The sequence below is a fragment of the Manduca sexta genome, chromosome 14 (genome assembly GCF_014839805.1).
Source record: "Manduca sexta isolate Smith_Timp_Sample1 chromosome 14, JHU_Msex_v1.0, whole genome shotgun sequence".
Classification (NCBI taxonomy): Eukaryota; Metazoa; Arthropoda; class Insecta; order Lepidoptera; family Sphingidae; genus Manduca; species Manduca sexta.
The window spans coordinates 9234324-9254800 of record NC_051128.1 but is presented as its reverse complement, the minus strand read 5'-3'; the positions used below and the strand labels follow the sequence as shown (position 1 = coordinate 9254800).

Below are 20477 nucleotides of genomic sequence, written 5' to 3'. Positions count from 1 at the left end.
TTTGTTTACTCACCGATGGAAGCTGATGATTTCAGTTTTATTTTCTTTACGAGAAGAATGAGATTTACACCCCACAATAACGCAGGCCATTGCTTGTTCCTAGGGCTATATTGTACCGCTTTATCAATGTGTATTTATTAAAATTAACAACAAAAATATTACAAAACATGTAGCCACTTTTGAAAAGCACGCGTTGAAGTATAACATAACTAAATTGTGTGGTCGCGTTTGTGACATTGTTTGGGATTGGCAAGTTAGAACATTTGACATTTTATTTGCTTTTTAATTCGGCATCATAAAGAGGACCAAAGGTAACCATTTGGTTATTTTAAAGTGTACGCAAGCCGACCTTAGCAACATAATATTTGTCTCGTTCTTTTCAACGGTTTTGGCCTATTTGAAAAAATAGGATAAGTATATGAGGGTAATTTAGATTCCTTCTATGCTTGTTCTTGTTCTGAGGATTTTGTTATCGTGGTCTGTCAACGATGGAGCCACAATCTAAAAATTAAATTAATTTACCACTTTGTAAATACGTAAGACTAGGCAGTATGGTCGTAAGACTATAGCCTGTCCTCTAAGGACGAAGGAAAAAAAAAATTACCACTTTGTTGTTTGTCAACGTCAAATTGTGCAGGCCAGGCATTACCTACATCAAAACATAAAAAATACTAACTTTAAGTTTGTCATTGTTACTTATTCTATTTATTAGTTTCAATATTTTTTTTGAAACATTAAATTAATACTATCATCTTTTTTATTTGCGTTATAATTGAAATCATAAGCATAAGAATAGACCCCTAACGGTGACCTCGTGTGCTATTATGGTGATTTAAATTATTGGCGATTAAAATTGAATATGTTGCCGTCAACGAATTTGCGCAAGAAACCGAAGAGTCCTGGAATAGACTTTGGTGTTAATATCAAGACTTCTATAACGTGAGTCATATTTCCTTCAAAATTGAACACTTACACTAGCTGTTTATCATTGTACTTTTGATCATAATATTTTGTAAAATTCTGACGTTATACTGGAGCCAGCACTAGAATAAAGTCAGGCTATCTTGGAGGGTGATTTTGGATGCAAGTTTAAAAGCAACACAATAAGTTGTTGCCAAAATGCCAAAATACCCATCAAATTTCAATGTCACTATAGAAAATGCATTAGGAACCATGCAATCTGTCTATGAATACCTGTATTTAGGATTGTAGAAATGAATTAATTTATAACTAGATTTCGTAGAAAGCTGCTTTTTTATAATAAGCTGGTTGTTTCAATAACCAACTCTAATAATTGCTGTTATTCTGTAAAATCTTTCATTAGGAAGCCATATCATCACCAGAGTCTTGTCTCTTAATAGACAACAGTGTTTTATCTGAGGAATGGATATTTGTTTTTGTGAAGTGCAAATAACCATAGTATAGGTATAGGAAAATGAATGTAAAAAATGCACTTTTTACATATTAATTTATTACATGGCTGTGTTAGCCATTTTTGCTTTTTATTATTTGAAAGGTTTTCCTAGGTATAATAACTTTTTAAATTGTTTGTTTAACTATGCCCTACCTTTAAATGTAAAAGTTAGTATATAATGGTGTAGGATGTTGGTGTGCCACATCTAATCATCATTACTATCACATTTATACTAATAATATTATACTTATTCCAGTTGCACTGATGTCCCAGAAGGGTTGTTTGATCCAAATACAGCCAAGAGGCATTTCAGTAAGTTTGGTAAAGTGCAGAGAATTAGACTTTACCTAAAGAGGCAAATGTGCCTTGTGGAGTATGAACACATAATGGCCGCAGAGAAAGCTGTGCTGAATGCTGGAGCTTTTGATGGCTTTATGTTTGATGTCACTCGCACAAAACCTAGAGTGTGAGTAAATTTTTTTAAATATAACTTTTTTTGGAAGGTGTTTTATGTTATATATTTTAGATGCAGTTATTTTGGTGTACTTCTAATAAACTTCTAAAAGAAAATGCTTTCAGAAACTTTCACTTTAATAATATAAAATAAGTTAAGAGGTAAGACAAGTTTCCATAAGCAAATGTCATGTAATTACAGGAGACGTAAAAGCAAAAAAGAAGATGATCCCGACTGGGTGCCAGATTCTGATGTTGAAGAAGAATTATCAGCTATGGGTGGAGTACCAACATACAGAACAACACGGAATAAATGTAAATAAATAATATGCTAATTATAGTCCAAAAATTATGAAAAGCCCTCTATCTCAATCTCAATGGTGTATACTGAAAAAAAATATTTAGTACAAAAATTTATCTCTATTGTAAATAGTGTGATTCATATTATCTTTGGTTTTATGTCTATAGAATACATAATTGTTTATTGACTTTGGTGAGGCTGTGTAACAATTTGGACATCAATTTAGGGCAATGTAATAATAAGGATTAAGTATAACATCCTCATAATAATAATATTTTTGATTAAATTTGATTTTTACACTATTTGCAGCTATGGAAGTAGAGTCAGAAATAAGTAAACCAAAGACAACAATAAAGTTGTCAAAGAAATTGCCAATTAAAAAGAAACAACCTGTGACAATGAGAATAAGGGAGCCACCACCAACCAAGTAAGTCTTATTTATATGTAGTTAAATTATGATGTTTATGGAACAATAAATGTGAGTCCGGGGATTGTAAGACTATACAATTTTTTTTAGATGTTAAGGATAAATAATTATTTACATTGTAAAGTAACCATCATCAACATAACTATTACCCTCTTGGTGATAAAAAATAGGGACCTTTAGTTGCAATATTATCTATAGACTTATTTCATTACATCAATATCACTTCATATAAGAATCTGATCCGTAATGTCCTTAATGATTTAATTTGATTTAGTTTAAACTTAATTTCTCAGCACTAACTCTTTTAAATATAACCTTTGTAACTTAACATTGGTATAACCAGTGTAGTTAGCATTAATAGTTACGTTTAGATAATCTCACCTTTGCTATCTCGTTAATAGTTAATATTCATTCCGGAACACAAGTTTTGGGTTATAATTATGTTAAAAACTTTAAGCTATTTTGTATACAACGCGTACCCGATTATAACCTGTTTTGTGTGTAATAAAATAAAAAAATAAATATTAATTTACCCACACACACATCACACATTTATTCCCGAAGAGGTATACAGAGGTGTAACCAGGGCACCCACTTTTCGTCAAGTGTGTATTCCATACCAAGATGCGATAGGGGGCGACTCTATAGCCATATTGGGCACAAATTCCAGACTCTGGGATGATACAGAGCAGAAAAACCCAAATATCGTTGTGCCCGACCTGGTATTTGAACCCAGGACCTTAAAGCGCTGTGTGTCACACAGCACATGCAGTACAACTACGCCACCAACACAGTCTAGAATATTCATTTCATGTTTTATATTTAACAATGTTATTTGTGTCTTTGTTGCAGACCACAAATCACAAGTGGTATTGAATCACCAATACCTGTGACAAATACACAGACCAGTATGAGTTTATTTGAGGCAGCATCCGAGTTGCATCAGCTTCGATCTAGGATTTCTTTGACACCTGATGAACAATGGCGAACTTTGGATGCAAGGGACAGGTTTGTACTTTTGTATACACCTTTCATCCTAGAAGGGGTAGGCAATAGCACACTAGTATACACAATTTTGGTCATGTGTGGGTAGTTATTAATTTAAAGTAAATTTTGGTGATGTATTCTCTATAGTCATAAACTTGTTTCTCATATGTTCAGGATACTCCGGGCATGGGGTGGAGCTGGTGCGCGTGTAAAAGTTGGCGGTGCTACTATAGGGACATGCACAGATATGTGTCCTGAAAAAGAACGGTTACACAGACAAGCTGAGCATCAAGTTAGTATCGCTCTACATATTTACTTTTTGGTTTAGGGGTTGCTAAATAGGCATTCTTTGTGATAATAAATTGAAAACCCTTAGTTGTTTTATTGTTTTCATAATTACTTGATTTATTTGAGAATATTCTATTACATGCCATGAATTATGTACCTAAATTCGATGCTATAGTATAAAGTAACATAGACAGGTTATTTAACTTTTTAGTAACATTGTAATTTCACGAAAATAATTCTATTATAAACTGTTAATTATTATTGCTTCCCTTACTTTCAGGTTATGACATTAGAGACGGAGCCCAGTTGCGAGGGTCAGCTGGAACCGCTACGCGCTGTGAAACAATACAGCCGAAGCTCTGCAGATCAGGAGATACCAATGTGTTACGAGCTAAGACCGGCGTCGGTGCTCATGCGCACTTGTTCTTATCTACTTCACGAGATTGCTGATACTACGCGACAGGTAGATTACACATTAAATTAAGTAATAGTAATATATGTCTGTCACAGTTACACAATGTTTTGTGCCGTTTCTTTTTATGTATGAGTGACATTCAACATGATAAACTAGTGAATTAGAGACATGCACAATGTTTAGTAATACGGCAATTAATACTTTATACAAATATGTATTATAAAACATTTATAGTGAATAATTCAATACAAAATACTATGTTTCAGATATCATTAGCAGACTGGTTTCATTTCATGTGGGATCGGTTCCGTAGTATCCGCAAAGATATCACACAACAAGCTCTCTGTTGTGCAGGTAAACTATATAATTATAGTTGAAGAAAACTGATGTATGAAAATAAATGATTGTAACGAAATTGATCCAGGCAAGAAAAGATTTACATACAATAAATCTTTTATCTTAAATTCTTTCAGAATCTATCCGTCTGGTGGAGATATGCGCACGATTTCACGCGCACTGCGCGGCTCGTCTGGCCGACCTTGAACATACGCAATTTGATCAGAAATTAAACACAGACAACCTCACCAAATGTTTGCAAACATTAAAGCACATGTACTCTGATGTGAGCTCTGAAGAGAAACCACAGGAAGCTGAATTTAGAGGATATATTGCTTTGCTAAATCTCGGCGACTCTAACTTTTGGTGGGAAGTGAGTGTTGTTTATATCAGTTTATATGTAAAATTTCTAAGTTTTTCATCATAATATTAATTATTTTCAGATTAAACAATTACCACTGGATATACAGAAGTCAGAACCTATTACTTTCGCCATACAAATATTTAACGCTCTAGATAATAATAACTATGTGAGATTCTTTCGACTTATCAAAGAAAAGGCCACTTATCTTCAAGCATGTATATTGTTGCGATACTTTAATGACGTCCGTGCACGTGCGTTAGCGAGAATCGTGAAAGCTTATGCGCCGAGAGGCGGCTCGCGATTTCCCGCAGACGACTTGATGAACGCTTTGGCTTTCGAATCGCTTGACAGTATGAAGTCTTTTATTAGTCATTACGGTCTTAGATTTACAAGAACCGATGATACAGATATATCTGTTATACTCGATAGAAACCAGTTTATAGAAGATAGTGATCCATATCCACTGGCTAGATCGATCCAACTTATTGAATCCAAAAGAACGACTAAAGTTTGCGATGTAATATCTGGTGGCCAATTACCTCCAGCAGATTATGAAAACCATGCCCTTTACACTAGTTTTGGAAAAGACGGAAAACTGAAAGAAAGTGCATTATTTGCGGAAGAACAAGGTTATAGCACTACAAATGACAGCAATAAGGATATACAAATATTGAAAGGTGAAGTGAAGAAGTTGTCTCAAGGTGGTAAGAATTTTTCTAATACGGAAAAATATATAGAAAGGGGAGTAAGCTTGTTCGGAAAACCCGATATAAATCGTACAGTTCCAAAACCTGTAAATACTTTTGTTACTCCTGTGACAAATAGTAGTGTACCCAAAGCGTTTTCATTCAAACCTGCTATTACTGTAGCGCCAATAGATGTTATAAAAAATTCACCAGAAAAAATATTTGATGCAAATAAGAGTCAATTTTCATTCTCGAAACCTCAAGATACTGTGAGTACTGATATTATCTCTTGTAGAGAGGCACAAAGCGCAACTAATGTTTCCACAGAAAAAAGACTATTTGAATCCAAAGCAGATACAAAGAATGTTTTTGGCAGATTAGGTAGCAAAAATGAATTATTCCCAAGTTCCAATAACATATTTGCCATCAAAAACACAGATCATAATATATTTAAAAAACCAGAGAAGCCAGATAACATATTTCGGCATTCTAATTTAAAACCTGCAGGAGAGACACCTAGTAGTATATTTGGTAAAGGTGGGAATAACCAACAAGGTGAAGATATTACGAATAAAAATATATTTGGTGCTAAAAGTAATTTCTCCGTTAATAAAGATAATTTGTTTGCTAAACCAGACAATAATATTGAATTTGATAATGTTAAAGGTGGAAATATATTTGCAAAGCAGACAATGCAAGAAATACAGCAACCATCTAGTATTTTTAAGTCTGTTACAAAAATAGAAAATAATCCGTTTATGAAACCAGCGACTTCAGAGCCTGGATCAATTCTTGCCTTGAATGGAAAAGATGGAAATAGCAAATTATCGCCAGGAAGTTTGTTCAAAAATGCAAGTACTATGTTGCCGACCAATGAACCTAATAACCAGAATTATAATATCTTTCAAAGTAAAAATAAAGCTCAGTCAGTTGCGGATAATATATTAAATTCAGTTAGCACTGTCAATAATGATAGAGTTTACGATTTCGATCAAAATGAAGAAGATAATAAACAAGAAGAACTGCGATGTCTCAATGAAGAACGTAAAAGAGAGCAAGAAAGAAAATTGCAACAAAAAATAAAAGAAGAGGAAGAAAGAAAATTAAAAAAACTTCAATTACTTGAAGAAGAAAGGCGACTGGAAGAAGCCCGTAGAAAGGAAGAGGAATTTAAGCAACTTGAAGAAAAACGTAAAAGGGAAGAAGCACGGAAACAAGAAGAGCTCAAAAAGAAATTAGAAGAAGAAATAGAAGCTGAAATTAAACGAAAAGAGGAGGAAGCGAAAAGATTTAGAAAAGTTGTAGAGAAAAACTCAAATGAATTTATTAATGATTTAATTCAAGAAGTGACAACTGAAGAAGTTGGCGAAATCACAAAGAATGAAAAGGAAAAATTGGAACAAACCGTTAAATATGCGGGCCTTGTGACTGAAGAAATACTGACTGAATTGTGTGATGAAATATGTAATTCGGAAGTTAAGGCTGAGAAATTATGGTCCGACAAAACAATGCGCAAATGGTTTAATGTATGGAAGAAACATTACTTAAGAAATTACAAAAGACGTTGCCTATTAGATGATACTCCATTGTGGCTTTGTGAAAAAACACCGGTCGACGAAGCTACACAATTACGGCGGTCTATTGAAAACGCTACATTAAAAAATATGAATGCTGTGCACAGGGGTTATAAATTTGTTGGTGAGCTAAAACTTATACCACCACCCGAGCCATACAATATTATGGAATTAATTCGATCACCATTGTTAAAACGTATGAAACAAATCAGTTACCCATACGACAAATGTTTCTTTTGGAAAGTTACTTTAGTATCACCAGGGCATATGAAATGGTTACATAGAAAGATTGAAATCGAAAAATGGTTGCATCATGCTTTTAATGATAAGGAAAAGCATGAATCACAAAGTTTAATACAAGTTAATAAAGTGTCCTGGAATCATCTAATGGATTTTGCTATATCAGTCAGCCTAACATGTACAGATAGACAAAATAGTTGTCAGGAGGCCATTGAAGGTACCAACGCGATTCTTTTTTATGCTTCTGAAAATGAAGGAAACTTGTTTAAGAGAATAGAAGATATATTGAAAGAAAAATATCCTTACCAGCTGGTTCCTATTGCTGTCATAATGGGTATATCTAAAGATTTGTCGCTCTATAATAATGTGCATAATCTATTGACAAATTATGTGCGAAATAATGTAATATCTGCATTTCATATATTTACTATAGAATCTGATAATGTCAGTCAAGCATTAAATTCTTCCACAAAAAGTGCATTGAAATGGCTAGCGAAAAAATGTCCTCAAAACCCACCACTAGAAATAGATTTACTTAAGTCTGTATGCCAAAGGTATCTTGGTAATGAGATATGGTGCAAGTTAAAAGTAGATAGAGATAATAGAATGGTAAATATTCTTAAAGACTTGACAAAATTGATTAAATGCTACAATATAGCAGTCGAAAAATTAACCGATATAATAACAAATGAAAATCATTTTAATTACCCTTCATTCCCCCTTGAATTTAAAAAGTATTTAGATACTACATCACTTTACCCTAAACCATATGAGTTTATACCAAGTAATGTGAAGAATTCAGAAAATACTGAGGCAATAAGAGATTTCATGAAACGGTTGTTACTACCTATTCCATCAAATACATTCTGTCCGAGTAGTGTTGTCAACATGCAGCAACAAATACGAGAATATTGCTATCAATTAGGTTGGTTCGAGAATCTAGATGAAGTGGTTTGCAAAGTAATAACTGTGCTGCCAAACCAACTTGTAGATGTAAGTTCTACTTGCGAAAATTTCATGAAATTCTTTTCACATTACGATCTAATAGATATACTAAATGTCATAGTATATGAAAAGATTAACAGACTTGGCAACTTTGATAATAGATTTGCAATTTATGAAAAAACAATATTGAATGAATATTGTAATGCCAATTGGTTGTATGAAATAAATATTATGAATGAAATAAAACACAAAGCTTTAGAATATGAAGATGATGTCGATAGTTTTATTGAAGCAAAACGTCGTAAAATCGCAATGGATTCTTTAGAATACCTCATGCTTGAAGATAAGGATAGAACTTTAGCAGAAGAAAAAATAAAGTCGACGGACGAAAGTATATGTCAATATAATGATTGCACAGAAGCTGTGAGACAGCTCGAGATGCAACTTGAGGAAGGAAAAAAGAAATCTATAGAGTTTGAAAACTTCTTGAAAGCGGCTCTTTCTAATTTCTAATTTTGCATGAATTAAGAAATGAAATACAATTGCGTGTAGTAAAAGAGATTATTTGCTTTTATATTGTCTATTTTTACACCCATTAATTTTCCACTGAGAGTGAATACATTTTATTTGATTTAAAATAGTATTAATTATGATTATGGCAATTGAAGATAAAGAGTCAAAGCCACATAAGTTCTTCTAAGTAGTCCGTCAGAAAATCTACTTGCCAGTATGCATGCCTGTGTTATGAAAGGAACAGTGAGGCTAGATATGCTACATCAAATAAAATGTAATTAAATTTATAGAAATATTTTATTATGTATTATTGTCATTTTGAGGCTGCACAACTTTTAAACAAGCATCAACAAATTCTGTGAATATTGGTTCTTGCATATACTCTTGAATCATTTCATCTGGGTGTGTAGACTGGTCCAATAATACCAATATTTTCCTTACATGAGGATTAGCTAAACATTTCTTTACTTCTGTTGATTGTTCTGTAAAAACATAAATATAATTTATAGAATATGTTTTAACAAACATCAGTAATCTGTTGAATATAATTAATGAATAATTAAGTACATGCTACTAATAATATATTAATGAACTATTTAGATGTCTGATTTAAGACAGACCCTTTGCTTGTTTTAGTAATAGTCTCAATGCCTGTGATAGTGTCAACAATAATTGGCAATATTATAATATAGGATTCTCGTGTTGAATCATTGGGATTACCCATATAAAATTTTTACTTGGATCATTTGAGATTTTGTCTCTACCCCTACTGAATTGAATGCTGATTATGCCTATCTTTGGAGCAATATACAATAGCCACTTTTGATCCAAAATTACTGTATATTATTTAATAAATAATATTGGTCTCGTATAACTACTCTGGAGGTTTCTCTATGAACTGAAGCATGTGTTTATAAAGGACATGTCCACTTTTGGTATGGGCTGGTTCTTTATTTCAAACATATTTCAACTAACCTTGGAACTAATTGGATAATAAACTTGTAAAAATGTAGAGTTTGGAATTATTGAAAGAATAATTTAATATTTATAAGAAAAATAAGAATGAAATATGGCAGAGTAACCCATAAAAATAACTTCATTGATTCTATTAGGAATGAAATAGGTAACTACCTAGTTTTTTTTGTTAACTAGCTGTTGATTCTTCTCATTCGCAGATATGAAGAGAATTAGAAGAATTATCATGCAGCTATTCTACTTCTATATTTGACTCATCTTGTTGAATTTTCAACTAAAACTTTTTGGGGGTGGGTTCCAAAGCAGCAACATTTATATTTCAAAAAGTGTTCAGTTTCAGGTGTAATATTTAAGTGAAATAAAATTACAAAAATCTCAAAAAGAGCATTGTCATAATAATGCATATTACTTCCACATGAACAAAGTAAAAAAATATTGCATGATCTGTGTATCCCATTCCTTTAATTATTATAAAAAAAAAACTTATAGCATGTAGTATTATATAGGTGTAAGTATTGTTAATGTGCCAGGTTTAGTAAATCAATCTGATGGCAATTTCTAAGAAGGAATGATAATTTACCTAATAACTTTAATTTTTCCTGTGGCACAGTATCATCGGTAGGATAGTCATAGAGTCTGCTTTGATAGTTATCGCTTTTTTCTTCTGGTGGTTCTGGAGGGGGTGAACATGGATTCTGTTTGTGTGTTTTGTAACAATTTACTGAACAGCTGAAAACAAAATACAACTTAATTATATATTTCAGCTAACTTTTTAGATATGCTGGATTTCTCACAATGTTTTCCTTCAGCAATAATTGCCAAAAAAATACAAAGAACTAGAAAAGTCACGGAGTGCTCTGGAATTTTCAACTGAGGGTCCATGTGTCCACAATCTATAACACTTGCAAATCGGCTATGGTCGGTTAGGATGTAGAAAACATACCATAATGTGCTTTTTTGTAGAGGGAATTGCAATATTAAGATAATATTTAAAATAATTTTTGTTACTTACTAAGGCGCTCGACACACAGGACACTTATATTTTGATTCATTACAACAATGTGTACAAGTCATTTTCTATATTCTATTACTTTTAATTAGGAACAACAACACTACTTTCAAATTAAAATTTCACTGGAACACATCTATATTTTCCTAATCGAGAACTTGTTTAAACCCTATAGATAAGGTTTATTAATTTATTTCATTTTAGTTTTAATCGCTAAGGCTAATATTATGCTTAACTTTTTTGTTTTTATTAAAGATAACCTTAAAAAAATGAAAACTTATGTCAACTGTTAAGTCTGAAAGGTAACCGTCAACTGTGTAGTGTTGCCATCTAGTATTTTGTACCTTGTAGCCAAATGGTTTATAAATAGTTGTTAACCAATTTTTTATTCGAAAAAGGAATTCGAGATTCCAGAATTGCCTAAAAGGAAGGAATAGGGAATAACGGGGGCATTTGGGTCCCACGGAAATTTCATTTACCATACAAAATGCAACAGCTAGCTGACGGTTGTCACTTTACGAAGGTCTTCAAACTTTTATTCACCAAAGTTTGTTATTGCGCTGGTTGTTAGTGTTATTAGCATTGACTCTTTTATATTGTAATAGCACCTAAAAACAAGGTTAGCATTTTATATAGTCTAGAGATATCATACTGGATCTAGGTAGAAAATTGTGGGCTTTAATTTGATTTATTTATTACAAATAATATATTTACATGTTAATATAGATCAACTCGTTTGATTGGCTCATCTTTGAATATGTAGTAGCCGCTCTCACGCTGCGTTACGTAGCCTTCTGATTTTGCGATAGAGTTGTAGCGCGCACGCACAAGGTGCGCGGCGGATTTTGGTTGCCGACTCCGTGTGAATATACCCTTCTTATTACCACCTGCTCTTGTAAACGCTAGAATATGAATACATGAACATAAGGACCCATATTATCAGTTATTACAAAATGTGTGTAGGATAAATTCGAATAAACAAGCTACGTATTAATACGTGAAGAAAAAGCTATTTGCCCCTTTGAAGTGTAAGATTTGACATAGATATTAAAGACCATGTAAAAAAGTGCAAAAAAATTAAATAATTCGGGTCGAATTTCGACGAGTGGGAGACAACTAGTAGATAATAAAATTCTGGCAAAGTTAGTTAACAAAGATTTTAAATGGGGTCTTAATATTATATTTATTATGGTACTTTTAATAATTTCTTCATTGGCGTATTTTTGTTAGAGCATTTTACAGCATAGCTTTACAAAATATAAGTACCTGTCTTCATGTAACTAACAAGGTTTTTGTTAGATACATGTTGCCTATTGGATATTTTCACGATTAGGCATTATTGTAGTGATAGGTACCTATTTTATTTAAAATCTTTACAAACAGTTACTAACATTGGGGTGTATTGAAGTCTGCGAAATTCCATATAAACTCTCCTACAAAGAATCCTTCAGGCCGAAGTTGATCAAATGCTTTGAAATGTTCGGACAGTAGAGCGAGTTGATAATCTTCAGACCATACATATTCTGGGTACTGGAACAAAGATTCACGTATCAATTAATCATTTTAATTAAGAATCGATTTAGCTACGTAGCATTTTATGTTTACGAACTGGTAAAACAAATCATATATTGTAACATGTTTTAATGTGCGTTTCTTCGGTCTGGAGTTCGTCGCGATATCTACGGGTCGATTCAATTTAATATGGAACTGATACAAATACCTATAGTTGATTCTGTCTGGTCACCTGTATTTAGAAATTTTACACCAAATTTGGCCGTATATCAAGTAGGTACTTAAAAATCATCTTAAGAATTTCACATAATTTATTATGTAAGTATTTCATTTAACATAGTTTCTTACCGCATGAAAACCAGTAATAGCATCACTCCCATATTCAGATATTAAAACTGGTTTGTTAAACTTTTTGTGCCACTTAGCTATGTCGTGGGTGAGATTAGCCACTACGTCCATCAATTGTCCAGGCTCTTCATACCAGGCCAAGTAGCGGTTCACGCTGATTACGTCAACGTGTTTTACCTGCAGGTAGGTAAGATGGACAGTTACAAAATCTTAAAATAGACTTATATCTTTATACACAAACCTTACTACCCTGCTATGTCGTAAATGTTAATATTAAAATAATTATTAACCCGGCCTTTGTCGTTAAGATTTTTCTTGATAGTAAGGATAAAAGCTAAGAAAGAATCATACAAAACTGTAGGTATTATTTATTAATAATATTATATAATAATAATGAATGAATCCCTTCTAGCCGAATTTCGGCCACGGCGGCCAATCTCAACGGGATCAAAAGGTAGGTATGCGAGATGTTTTATAGTGCACAAGTGTGTGCGCAATACGCAGGTGCACTCTTTAGATCCGTCACTCTCATAGTATGGTGATAGGGCAATCCGACATGACTGGGGAGAGATCAGGCGCAGGACCGAGAGCTTAACGTGGTTTTCGAGGGATATCACATCGTCAACGTCCTTACACCGAGTTACGCCTGAGTAATTTTTTAAGATGGAAAAACTAAAATTTTTGTTTGATTCAACCCAGGACCTCAGCGCGGTAGTCGTAGTTGTACCATATGTAGGAATGTGTTACAACTACGCCACCGAGGTTGTCATAATAGTAATATTACATCAGTACTTACTGCTTTGTCACTATAGTATTGTTGATTGGTCGAAAAAGTTATTGGCCTGGAAGTATCTAACGATTTAACGTGGTCTGCGATTTGCCTGCAACAATCCATATTGTTCTACACAAATTTTTGATTATTATCCTAAATAAAATGTACCTACACATTACGTATTTCTATACTTAATTATTTTAATTTTACGAAGTGCTAATTGTGTTTATTTTCAAATGACTGCAATATGTTAAGTAGTCTAATTTGCTTACTTGAAATAAGCATCTGCTGGGTCTTTTTGGGTCCTGGGTTCGTTTGCGATAGACCAGATTATCACACTGGGATGGTTCTTATCACGATTGATCATTTTCGTTAGAGCGAGTTTATGATTTGTTAATAGTTCAGGTCCAAATATACTGAAAAGTGTATAATAATTAATACATAGGTACAATACAGTATTACATAAAATGTATTTTTATATCTTACTAATTAGAAATTCATATAAATTCATAAGTTCTCATAAAAGCAGGATTCATTCGACTATACATCTTTGTGAACCGGAATATTTATACACAATCTAATTTGGTTCTAACAAAGATGCACATGGCATCTTCGAAGTCCAAGATCTAACGTAATTGAAATGGGACCATTTCGGTTATACGAAATCCAATACAAAAATAATGATTTAAATCATTCGGTTAAAGACGTTTAGAAAGGAATGAAAAGTGGCAATTTCCACATAAAATGACCAATTCTGAATTATTCGAATGATTTTGCTTTTTTTTTAATATTAAATTTCCTTTTCTTTTTTGTTTTCAACCACCCCGGTTTTAGAGCGAAGAAAATAAAACAAAAAATATTAAAATCAGTCCCGCCATTTTTTATTTTTAGCAAGACTAATTCAACAACAACTAAAATTAAAATTATAGAGGTAGGTATATAGAAAAATAGATAAATAATTAACTATGAGCAGGCGAACTTACTTCATCGTTTTCGGCTTTAGTATAGGTTCCAACGTATGTGCTAGATTCAAGGGAACGCGAAATCTCTGTGCGAAGAGTTTTTCGTTCCAATAACTAATCCGGTCTATTCTAGGAAGACAAATTTTACTCTTTTGTTCAAATTACTTTATCAAGCTTATTTTATTGCTTAACTAAGTCTTTCTGGCAACTTTTTCAGATATAATCGATGTCTATTATTTTATTGTGAAAATACGGCGTTCTTTAAGCAAGAAAATTGATAAACCGTTACGCACCTAACAGATATAACTACTTTATTCATTCAGTCATTTATGTAAAAATTCATCATTTGATTGTAAGGCAGTTACTATTATGGTCCTGGGTTAGTTAATTTACAAGAAAAGCTTCGGTTGAATTTAAGGAATTAAGTGCACAAGTTTCGGAATGGAATATTCAGTGAATTCTGGCATGATTTGATTCCCCGTGAAATGGTCTATCAATAAAACCGTAAGTCGAAGACATAACGACTGCGAAATTCGCCTACGTATAATAATAACATTGACTGCCGTATTTTTTCCTCCTACTTATGGAATAATATCTGCCTACTCTTATTTACTTCATTCTGATTAAACAGAACGACGCAAAGGTTAACTACAGTCCATGGTTGTATTATTTTAGATTCAGTAAGTATGAATCGTTTCTTTTGATAACCTATGACATATATATACATATATTCAATTGACGCGTATAATTAGAAAGCCAGACTTACTCAGTATCAACACTGGGACATTCTCCTATGATCATTATACCCAGTTCGTCAGCTAGTTGATATATTTCCTCGGCGTAAGGATAATGAGAAGTGCGAAATGCATTCGCTCCTACCCATTGTAGTAGATTGAAGTTTTTTACCCATAATACTGGATCCCAACCTTTCCCTCTGAGCTGAAAGATAAGATGCAAGATTTTGTTCTTACGTACGAAGAACTAAATGAATAGGCATTAGTGGATTGAGTCCTTTTAAAATAAAAATCATTTAATAAAACCAAGCTGTTACGTGTTTGTGACGTATGAGTGAACCAGGTCTACTGACGTAGTACCACTGCCTCATACCGAAATGGAATGATTACTTGCTGTTGCATATCATATTATTGCAAATAAACTGGAAGCCTAAGCCACCGCATTCTCCTTATTATTGCTTGTCATTTAAGGTTGGCAGTGTATCCCTGATTCGATTCATTAGTCATTCATTTAGTCGAGATCAGTTAACACTAGGTAAACCATTGGCTCGACTGCTGGCTATTATTGAACCATTATCATCATCAGACATAGCCCACAGGAAGTTCACTGCTGAAAATAGGTCTGGAAGATGTAGACCTAGAAGTACTTATATTTCTGAATAGCTAAGTCAAATATAGGTACTAACATCAGAATCTTCATGCATACCAAACCCTCTCAGATACAATGGTTTTTCATTGATGAAAATTGATGTGTTTGTCCATTCTATTGTTCTAATACCGATTTTTTCGTAATAAGTATCAATGAGTTCCTTTCTACTATTAATCAAGGAAATCTGAAATAAAATTCGAAATAAACCAAAAATTATAATTCTATATTTAGGTACTTACTCGTATATTTCACATAAAATATTGTTTTCTATAATTGCCATTTATTTAAGGTTACCTTAAACGTATATAAATATCCAGGATTTGAATCCATTAAATAAGGCCACCAGAAATTCGCTTTAGGGATTAGCAAGGATCCCGAACATTCTTTACTGTGGGCTACTTGGTCATTGTTTTTGTCATAAATTTGAACCAAACATTGCACATTGTTAGTAGTTCCTTTGTAAGTTGTTTCGTATGATACAAAACCTGCAATCATTTGATAGATAGGTATTCAAGAGTAATTTTTTTTAAACTGCATCATAAAATACTAAATGATTTATATTGTTTATTCCACTACTAAAGCCCCTCAAACGCTGTACAACGCCAGCAGAAATAATTTGAAAAATCAGATTAAAAATTCTATTATTTCCGGGATAAAAAGGTAGCCTATGTTGTTAATCGCGGTCTTAGTCTACTCAAGTGCCTAATTGCATCCAAATCCGTTCAGTTGTTTTTGCCGTTACTAACAAACATAAAAAAATCACAATCTTTTGAATTTATAATAGTAGTCAGAAATAATATAGTTGTTTTCACCATTAGTATTTCATAAAATTGGTTTCTCAAGCATTGCCATGTGGTAAAGGAACATAAACGAATTGAGTTTTTACGCTCATTATCGAATTAGGGTTTGGAATTTCAACACACATGGCGAATAGTGGATGTTCTGGTTGAACCTGTGCCTACCTCTTCAGGGATAAAAGGCATGATGTGTCGGTAATTGTTGTTTGGTAAACAAACGGTTCATTCCTATAACATTACACCAGAATTGATTGCTGTAATTAAGTATATTAAGTAACGTTTTTATTTTTAGCCGTTTTGTATATTAATGTATACGAAGTAAGTCGATGACCCTTAGTTAATATGTGGCGTCTTATTGTTTAAATAAATGTAAGATTGAAATTAATTATCAAATCAAATTGTTTGTTAATAGACATCCACGGGCAATAACATTATATTACATACAATGACTTGGCGGTATACAAATTATACTTTGCTATCTGCATCGCATTATCAAATTGTTTGTATACGAACCACTGCTTCGCACCGGGTTATACATAATTCGGATTTCTTATGACTTATGTGTTTAACATTTTAAAATATAATTAGTTATTTGCTTATTGTAATGAAATAAATAAAAAGAAAATATTACCATAATCTCCTTGTATATTTGTTGTGATTTTTATGTCATCAACATAAATCTTCGGAGTAGAATGAAGAAATACTGATCTGTGTATGCCGGCATAATTGAAGAAGTCAAAAGTGTAGCTTTGTTTAACATGAACTTGACTATTACTGAAAATCACAACAGTTATAATACATTCGTTTATTGTACCTAATCTAAATATAAGTCACATTTCTACTAAGTTACATTACTGAGATTAATAAGACGATTGATTTTATCATTTTATGGCTTATTGTAAACTATAATTCGGAGACTTACGCATTCCTGATGTATTCTACAATGCCCTGAGGGATAGTGTTGTTGCCTAATGTGTTATCAACTGCAACAGTCAGAAAATTGTTCGCATTGTGTCTGAAGACACCAGTGATATCTATGTCAAAAGGCAAGTGACCAATTTTATGACTCCCGACTTGATAACCGTTTAACGACTAGAACAAAGTTCATAAGATATTAATTGGTACACAAAATAAACATACGTGACATTGTATTTATTTCGTTGAAAATGTCTTTCGTGCTAGCGGGTTTTGCTATATTTATTTTTATTTTTGTTGCTGATAATATACTACAGAGTTAAAAGATTGTATTCTGCGACGGTTGATACCGACCTATTCACTTCCACTTAATATAATTTTTATATCAACCAATAAAAATGAAGGTAATTACATAGCAGTGAAGAGTCTATATAACCCGATTCCTGCCGATTTCCCTTTTGTACGTTATGTAAAATATAATTATCAATAGAACGATCTGCAGATCGCATTTATGCATATTATTAGTACTTATATAGTAGTGTCGGATTCCCTTTCGGAAATTTTCACGCCACTGTTACATTGCTAATTTGATAAATGATTCGATATCTTTTTTCTAAAATACACTTCTGTTCTGAGATACATGGGTACATAATTATATATAGACCAGATACTTACAACGTTAGCGGCATAGGAAACACTGCTAAACCTCAACCAAACTCTTCGATCCGATAATGACCACGACGACGGGACCCGGAACTGACGCTCATAGCAAACCAGGCCAACGTGATCACGGATAAGAACGTTTTGGGTCACATCGTTATATGACGAGGGCACTGGCATCAAAATAGTAGGTCCTTCCTATGGACATACAAACTAATTTGAAGATATATTTTAAATGTACGATACGCTACGCTTAAATTTATGATTTGTAAATGATTGACATGAGATGATTTCATCTAATATTAAATTAAGGTAGGATGACGTCATTCTAATTGAATTTAATAATATTTTCAGATCCAACTGGCTAGTGGTAAAAAATGCAAACTTACTGCACCAAGACATCCGGTATTAACTGGTGGTAATACTCTAAACTTCCAAATTCCATCCAATGTTTTCACCTCTCTGGTTTCTGTTTCACGAGGGTACAAAGAACCCTCAGCATTGACATTTAATTCGATCGGTTTACTAGGTTTATCTGCTTCGCTTTTCAATATTTTAGCGTCAGCGTGGCAGTTGTTTATGCACATAATAATAAATAATACTTTTACGTTTACTAAATGCATTTTTGTCAAGTTTTTTGACTTTACATTTGAGTGACGAATTCGTTTTATCTAGGTGATTTTCTGAAACTGAAGATATTTAACAATTTTATACATTGGTATGTATCTAATAACGGAGTAAATTCCTATGTTAATTCTATTGCTATGTTTATTGTACTGTGTTCTTCACTTTTAATAACTTGGAATGTTTGAAGAGAATAAATGATAACGTCGTACCTAATGTAGATAATATTAAAAAGTATAATAAAAACACATAAAATCTAAATAAAAGATTGGTGAGTTAAGAAAGCGTAATAAAAATTATTATTGTAATTCTTATTTAAAAAAAAATTAAGATATATCTTGTGGTATATTATTCTTATAGGATTAATGTGTTAATTCATGTATGTTTCTATCACACTTTTATTGAAATTTAACGGTTGAACTGTTAAGTTTATTTTGATACAGTTTTTCGCATACATAAGTAAATTAATTCTGAATTAACACAAAGGCAAATTTTTATCTCGGAAAATCGCACAGTGCGACTTTTAGTCCCTGAAGGGACCTTCAATAGGTCGCGTAAAATGTATTTTTAAAACGTGCCATTATTGCATGGGTTGCAGACTGCAGTATAGTGTACTGCAGTATGTTGCAGTGATCTTACTTCCATTTATCTAAATCGCCTTCATATAAATTAAAGTAATGCACTTTGTCCAATTCCAATTTATTCCAATTGGACGTATCGTTTTATAAGAATTCTGCATTGCACTTTGCCCCCGGTGTATTATCATTTATCATTTTATTATTTGACGCGTCCTGTCAACGGAAGTGCTGTTTCATCTGTGATCGTAAGTACTTTTTTTTGTAAAATATTCTTATAATGTACTAAAAAGGGCGTTAAAATAAGATTAACAAAGTATTTCGAGGAATTTGGTATGTTATTTTGTACACACAGATGCATAAATATGTCTTGTATAACGACAATATTTCTTATTTTTTTAAAACTAAAGAACATATTATGTATTGCTATAATTAGGTACTTACGCAAACAAAAACCTACAATAATAAATAGGAACACACATTAACGCTCTTTAGTTAATACAGATAGAATTGTTAATAATTAAGTGGGTACCATTTAAAACAATTTTTTATTCACTAACTAAAAGATTAAAAAATTGGATTATGCGTTACTTATCCTTATATATCGTAAGATAACTAAACACATATATTTTTTATATAATTTTGAAGCCAATTAAATATTTTTATTCAATAAGGAATTAATTATGTTGACTTGTTTTGATAAGCTATTATAGATCTACTAAAATTAATATTAAGTAAATACATCTTAACGCTCAATTTTATGTTTAAATTAGGAACACTACTATACTAAATCGAGCATTTAAAAAAAAGCACGGTAAATGCCACAGGACTGACCGGTCCAGTTGTTCGAACACAATAACATGCACTGCGCATTGGCAACAAGCCGGGTACCGATGACATTTAGCGTATTACCTATTAATGTACGCATGTATTATGTTATTTCCTCAACTTCAATTATACAATCATCCGTACGTATCTGAAGGAAAATCGTATTACAATACA

At 32.5% G+C, this 20477-nt stretch overlaps 3 protein-coding genes across 3 annotated transcripts; 1 reads left to right on the top strand and 2 right to left on the bottom strand.

Moving 5' to 3' along the window:
• The first annotated feature begins 486 nt into the window (after positions 1-486).
• On the top strand, positions 487-8991 carry LOC115445181 (protein xmas-2). The gene is made up of 10 exons (XM_030171360.2): positions 487-939; positions 1671-1880; positions 2070-2182; positions 2478-2595; positions 3448-3603; positions 3757-3874; positions 4151-4333; positions 4552-4639; positions 4759-4994; positions 5065-8991. Exons 1-10 carry the CDS (start codon positions 860-862, stop codon positions 8941-8943), a joined length of 5181 nt encoding a protein of 1726 aa, XP_030027220.1. The 5' UTR covers positions 487-859; the 3' UTR covers positions 8944-8991.
• Positions 8992-9221: 230 nt separating this feature from the next.
• On the bottom strand, positions 9222-11214 carry LOC119189252 (zinc finger HIT domain-containing protein 3). Its single transcript, XM_037438392.1, has 3 exons — positions 10931-11214; positions 10499-10647; positions 9222-9425 (listed from the first exon to the last, which is right to left on the bottom strand). The coding sequence occupies exons 1-3, from the start codon at positions 10990-10992 to the stop codon at positions 9244-9246; spliced, it is 393 nt and encodes a 130-aa protein (XP_037294289.1). The 5' UTR covers positions 10993-11214; the 3' UTR covers positions 9222-9243.
• On the bottom strand, positions 11126-20180 carry LOC115445182 (beta-glucuronidase). The gene is made up of 15 exons (XM_037438391.1): positions 19920-20180; positions 18666-18965; positions 18292-18474; positions 17624-17793; positions 17333-17475; positions 16199-16389; positions 15942-16088; positions 15288-15460; positions 14543-14650; positions 13832-13975; positions 13584-13668; positions 12788-12964; positions 12319-12457; positions 11642-11829; positions 11126-11535 (listed from the first exon to the last, which is right to left on the bottom strand). Exons 2-14 carry the CDS (start codon positions 18897-18899, stop codon positions 11645-11647), a joined length of 2079 nt encoding a protein of 692 aa, XP_037294288.1. The 5' UTR covers positions 18900-18965; positions 19920-20180; the 3' UTR covers positions 11126-11535; positions 11642-11644.
• Positions 20181-20477: the final 297 nt, after the last annotated feature.

Coding starts and splice junctions, on each gene's coding strand:
- LOC115445181 (XM_030171360.2), top strand. CDS start 860: ATGTTGCCGTCAACGAATTTGCGCAAGAAACCGAAGAGTCCTGGAATA. Junction 2,596..3,447: donor AGGGAGCCACCACCAACCAA/GTAAGTCTTATT, acceptor TCTTTGTTGCAG/ACCACAAATCACAAGTGGTA. Junction 4,640..4,758: donor ACAAGCTCTCTGTTGTGCAG/GTAAACTATATA, acceptor AAATTCTTTCAG/AATCTATCCGTCTGGTGGAG.
- LOC119189252 (XM_037438392.1), bottom strand. CDS start 10,992: ATGACTTGTACACATTGTTGTAATGAATCAAAATATAAGTGTCCTGTG. Junction 10,648..10,930: donor CCTGTGTGTCGAGCGCCTTA/GTAAGTAACAAA, acceptor TTTTGTTTTCAG/CTGTTCAGTAAATTGTTACA. Junction 9,426..10,498: donor GGAAAAATTAAAGTTATTAG/GTAAATTATCAT, acceptor ATGTTTTTACAG/AACAATCAACAGAAGTAAAG.
- LOC115445182 (XM_037438391.1), bottom strand. CDS start 18,899: ATGCATTTAGTAAACGTAAAAGTATTATTTATTATTATGTGCATAAAC. Junction 15,461..15,941: donor GTATGCATGAAGATTCTGAT/GTTAGTACCTAT, acceptor CTTATCTTTCAG/CTCAGAGGGAAAGGTTGGGA. Junction 13,976..14,542: donor CTAAAGCCGAAAACGATGAA/GTAAGTTCGCCT, acceptor TACACTTTTCAG/TATATTTGGACCTGAACTAT.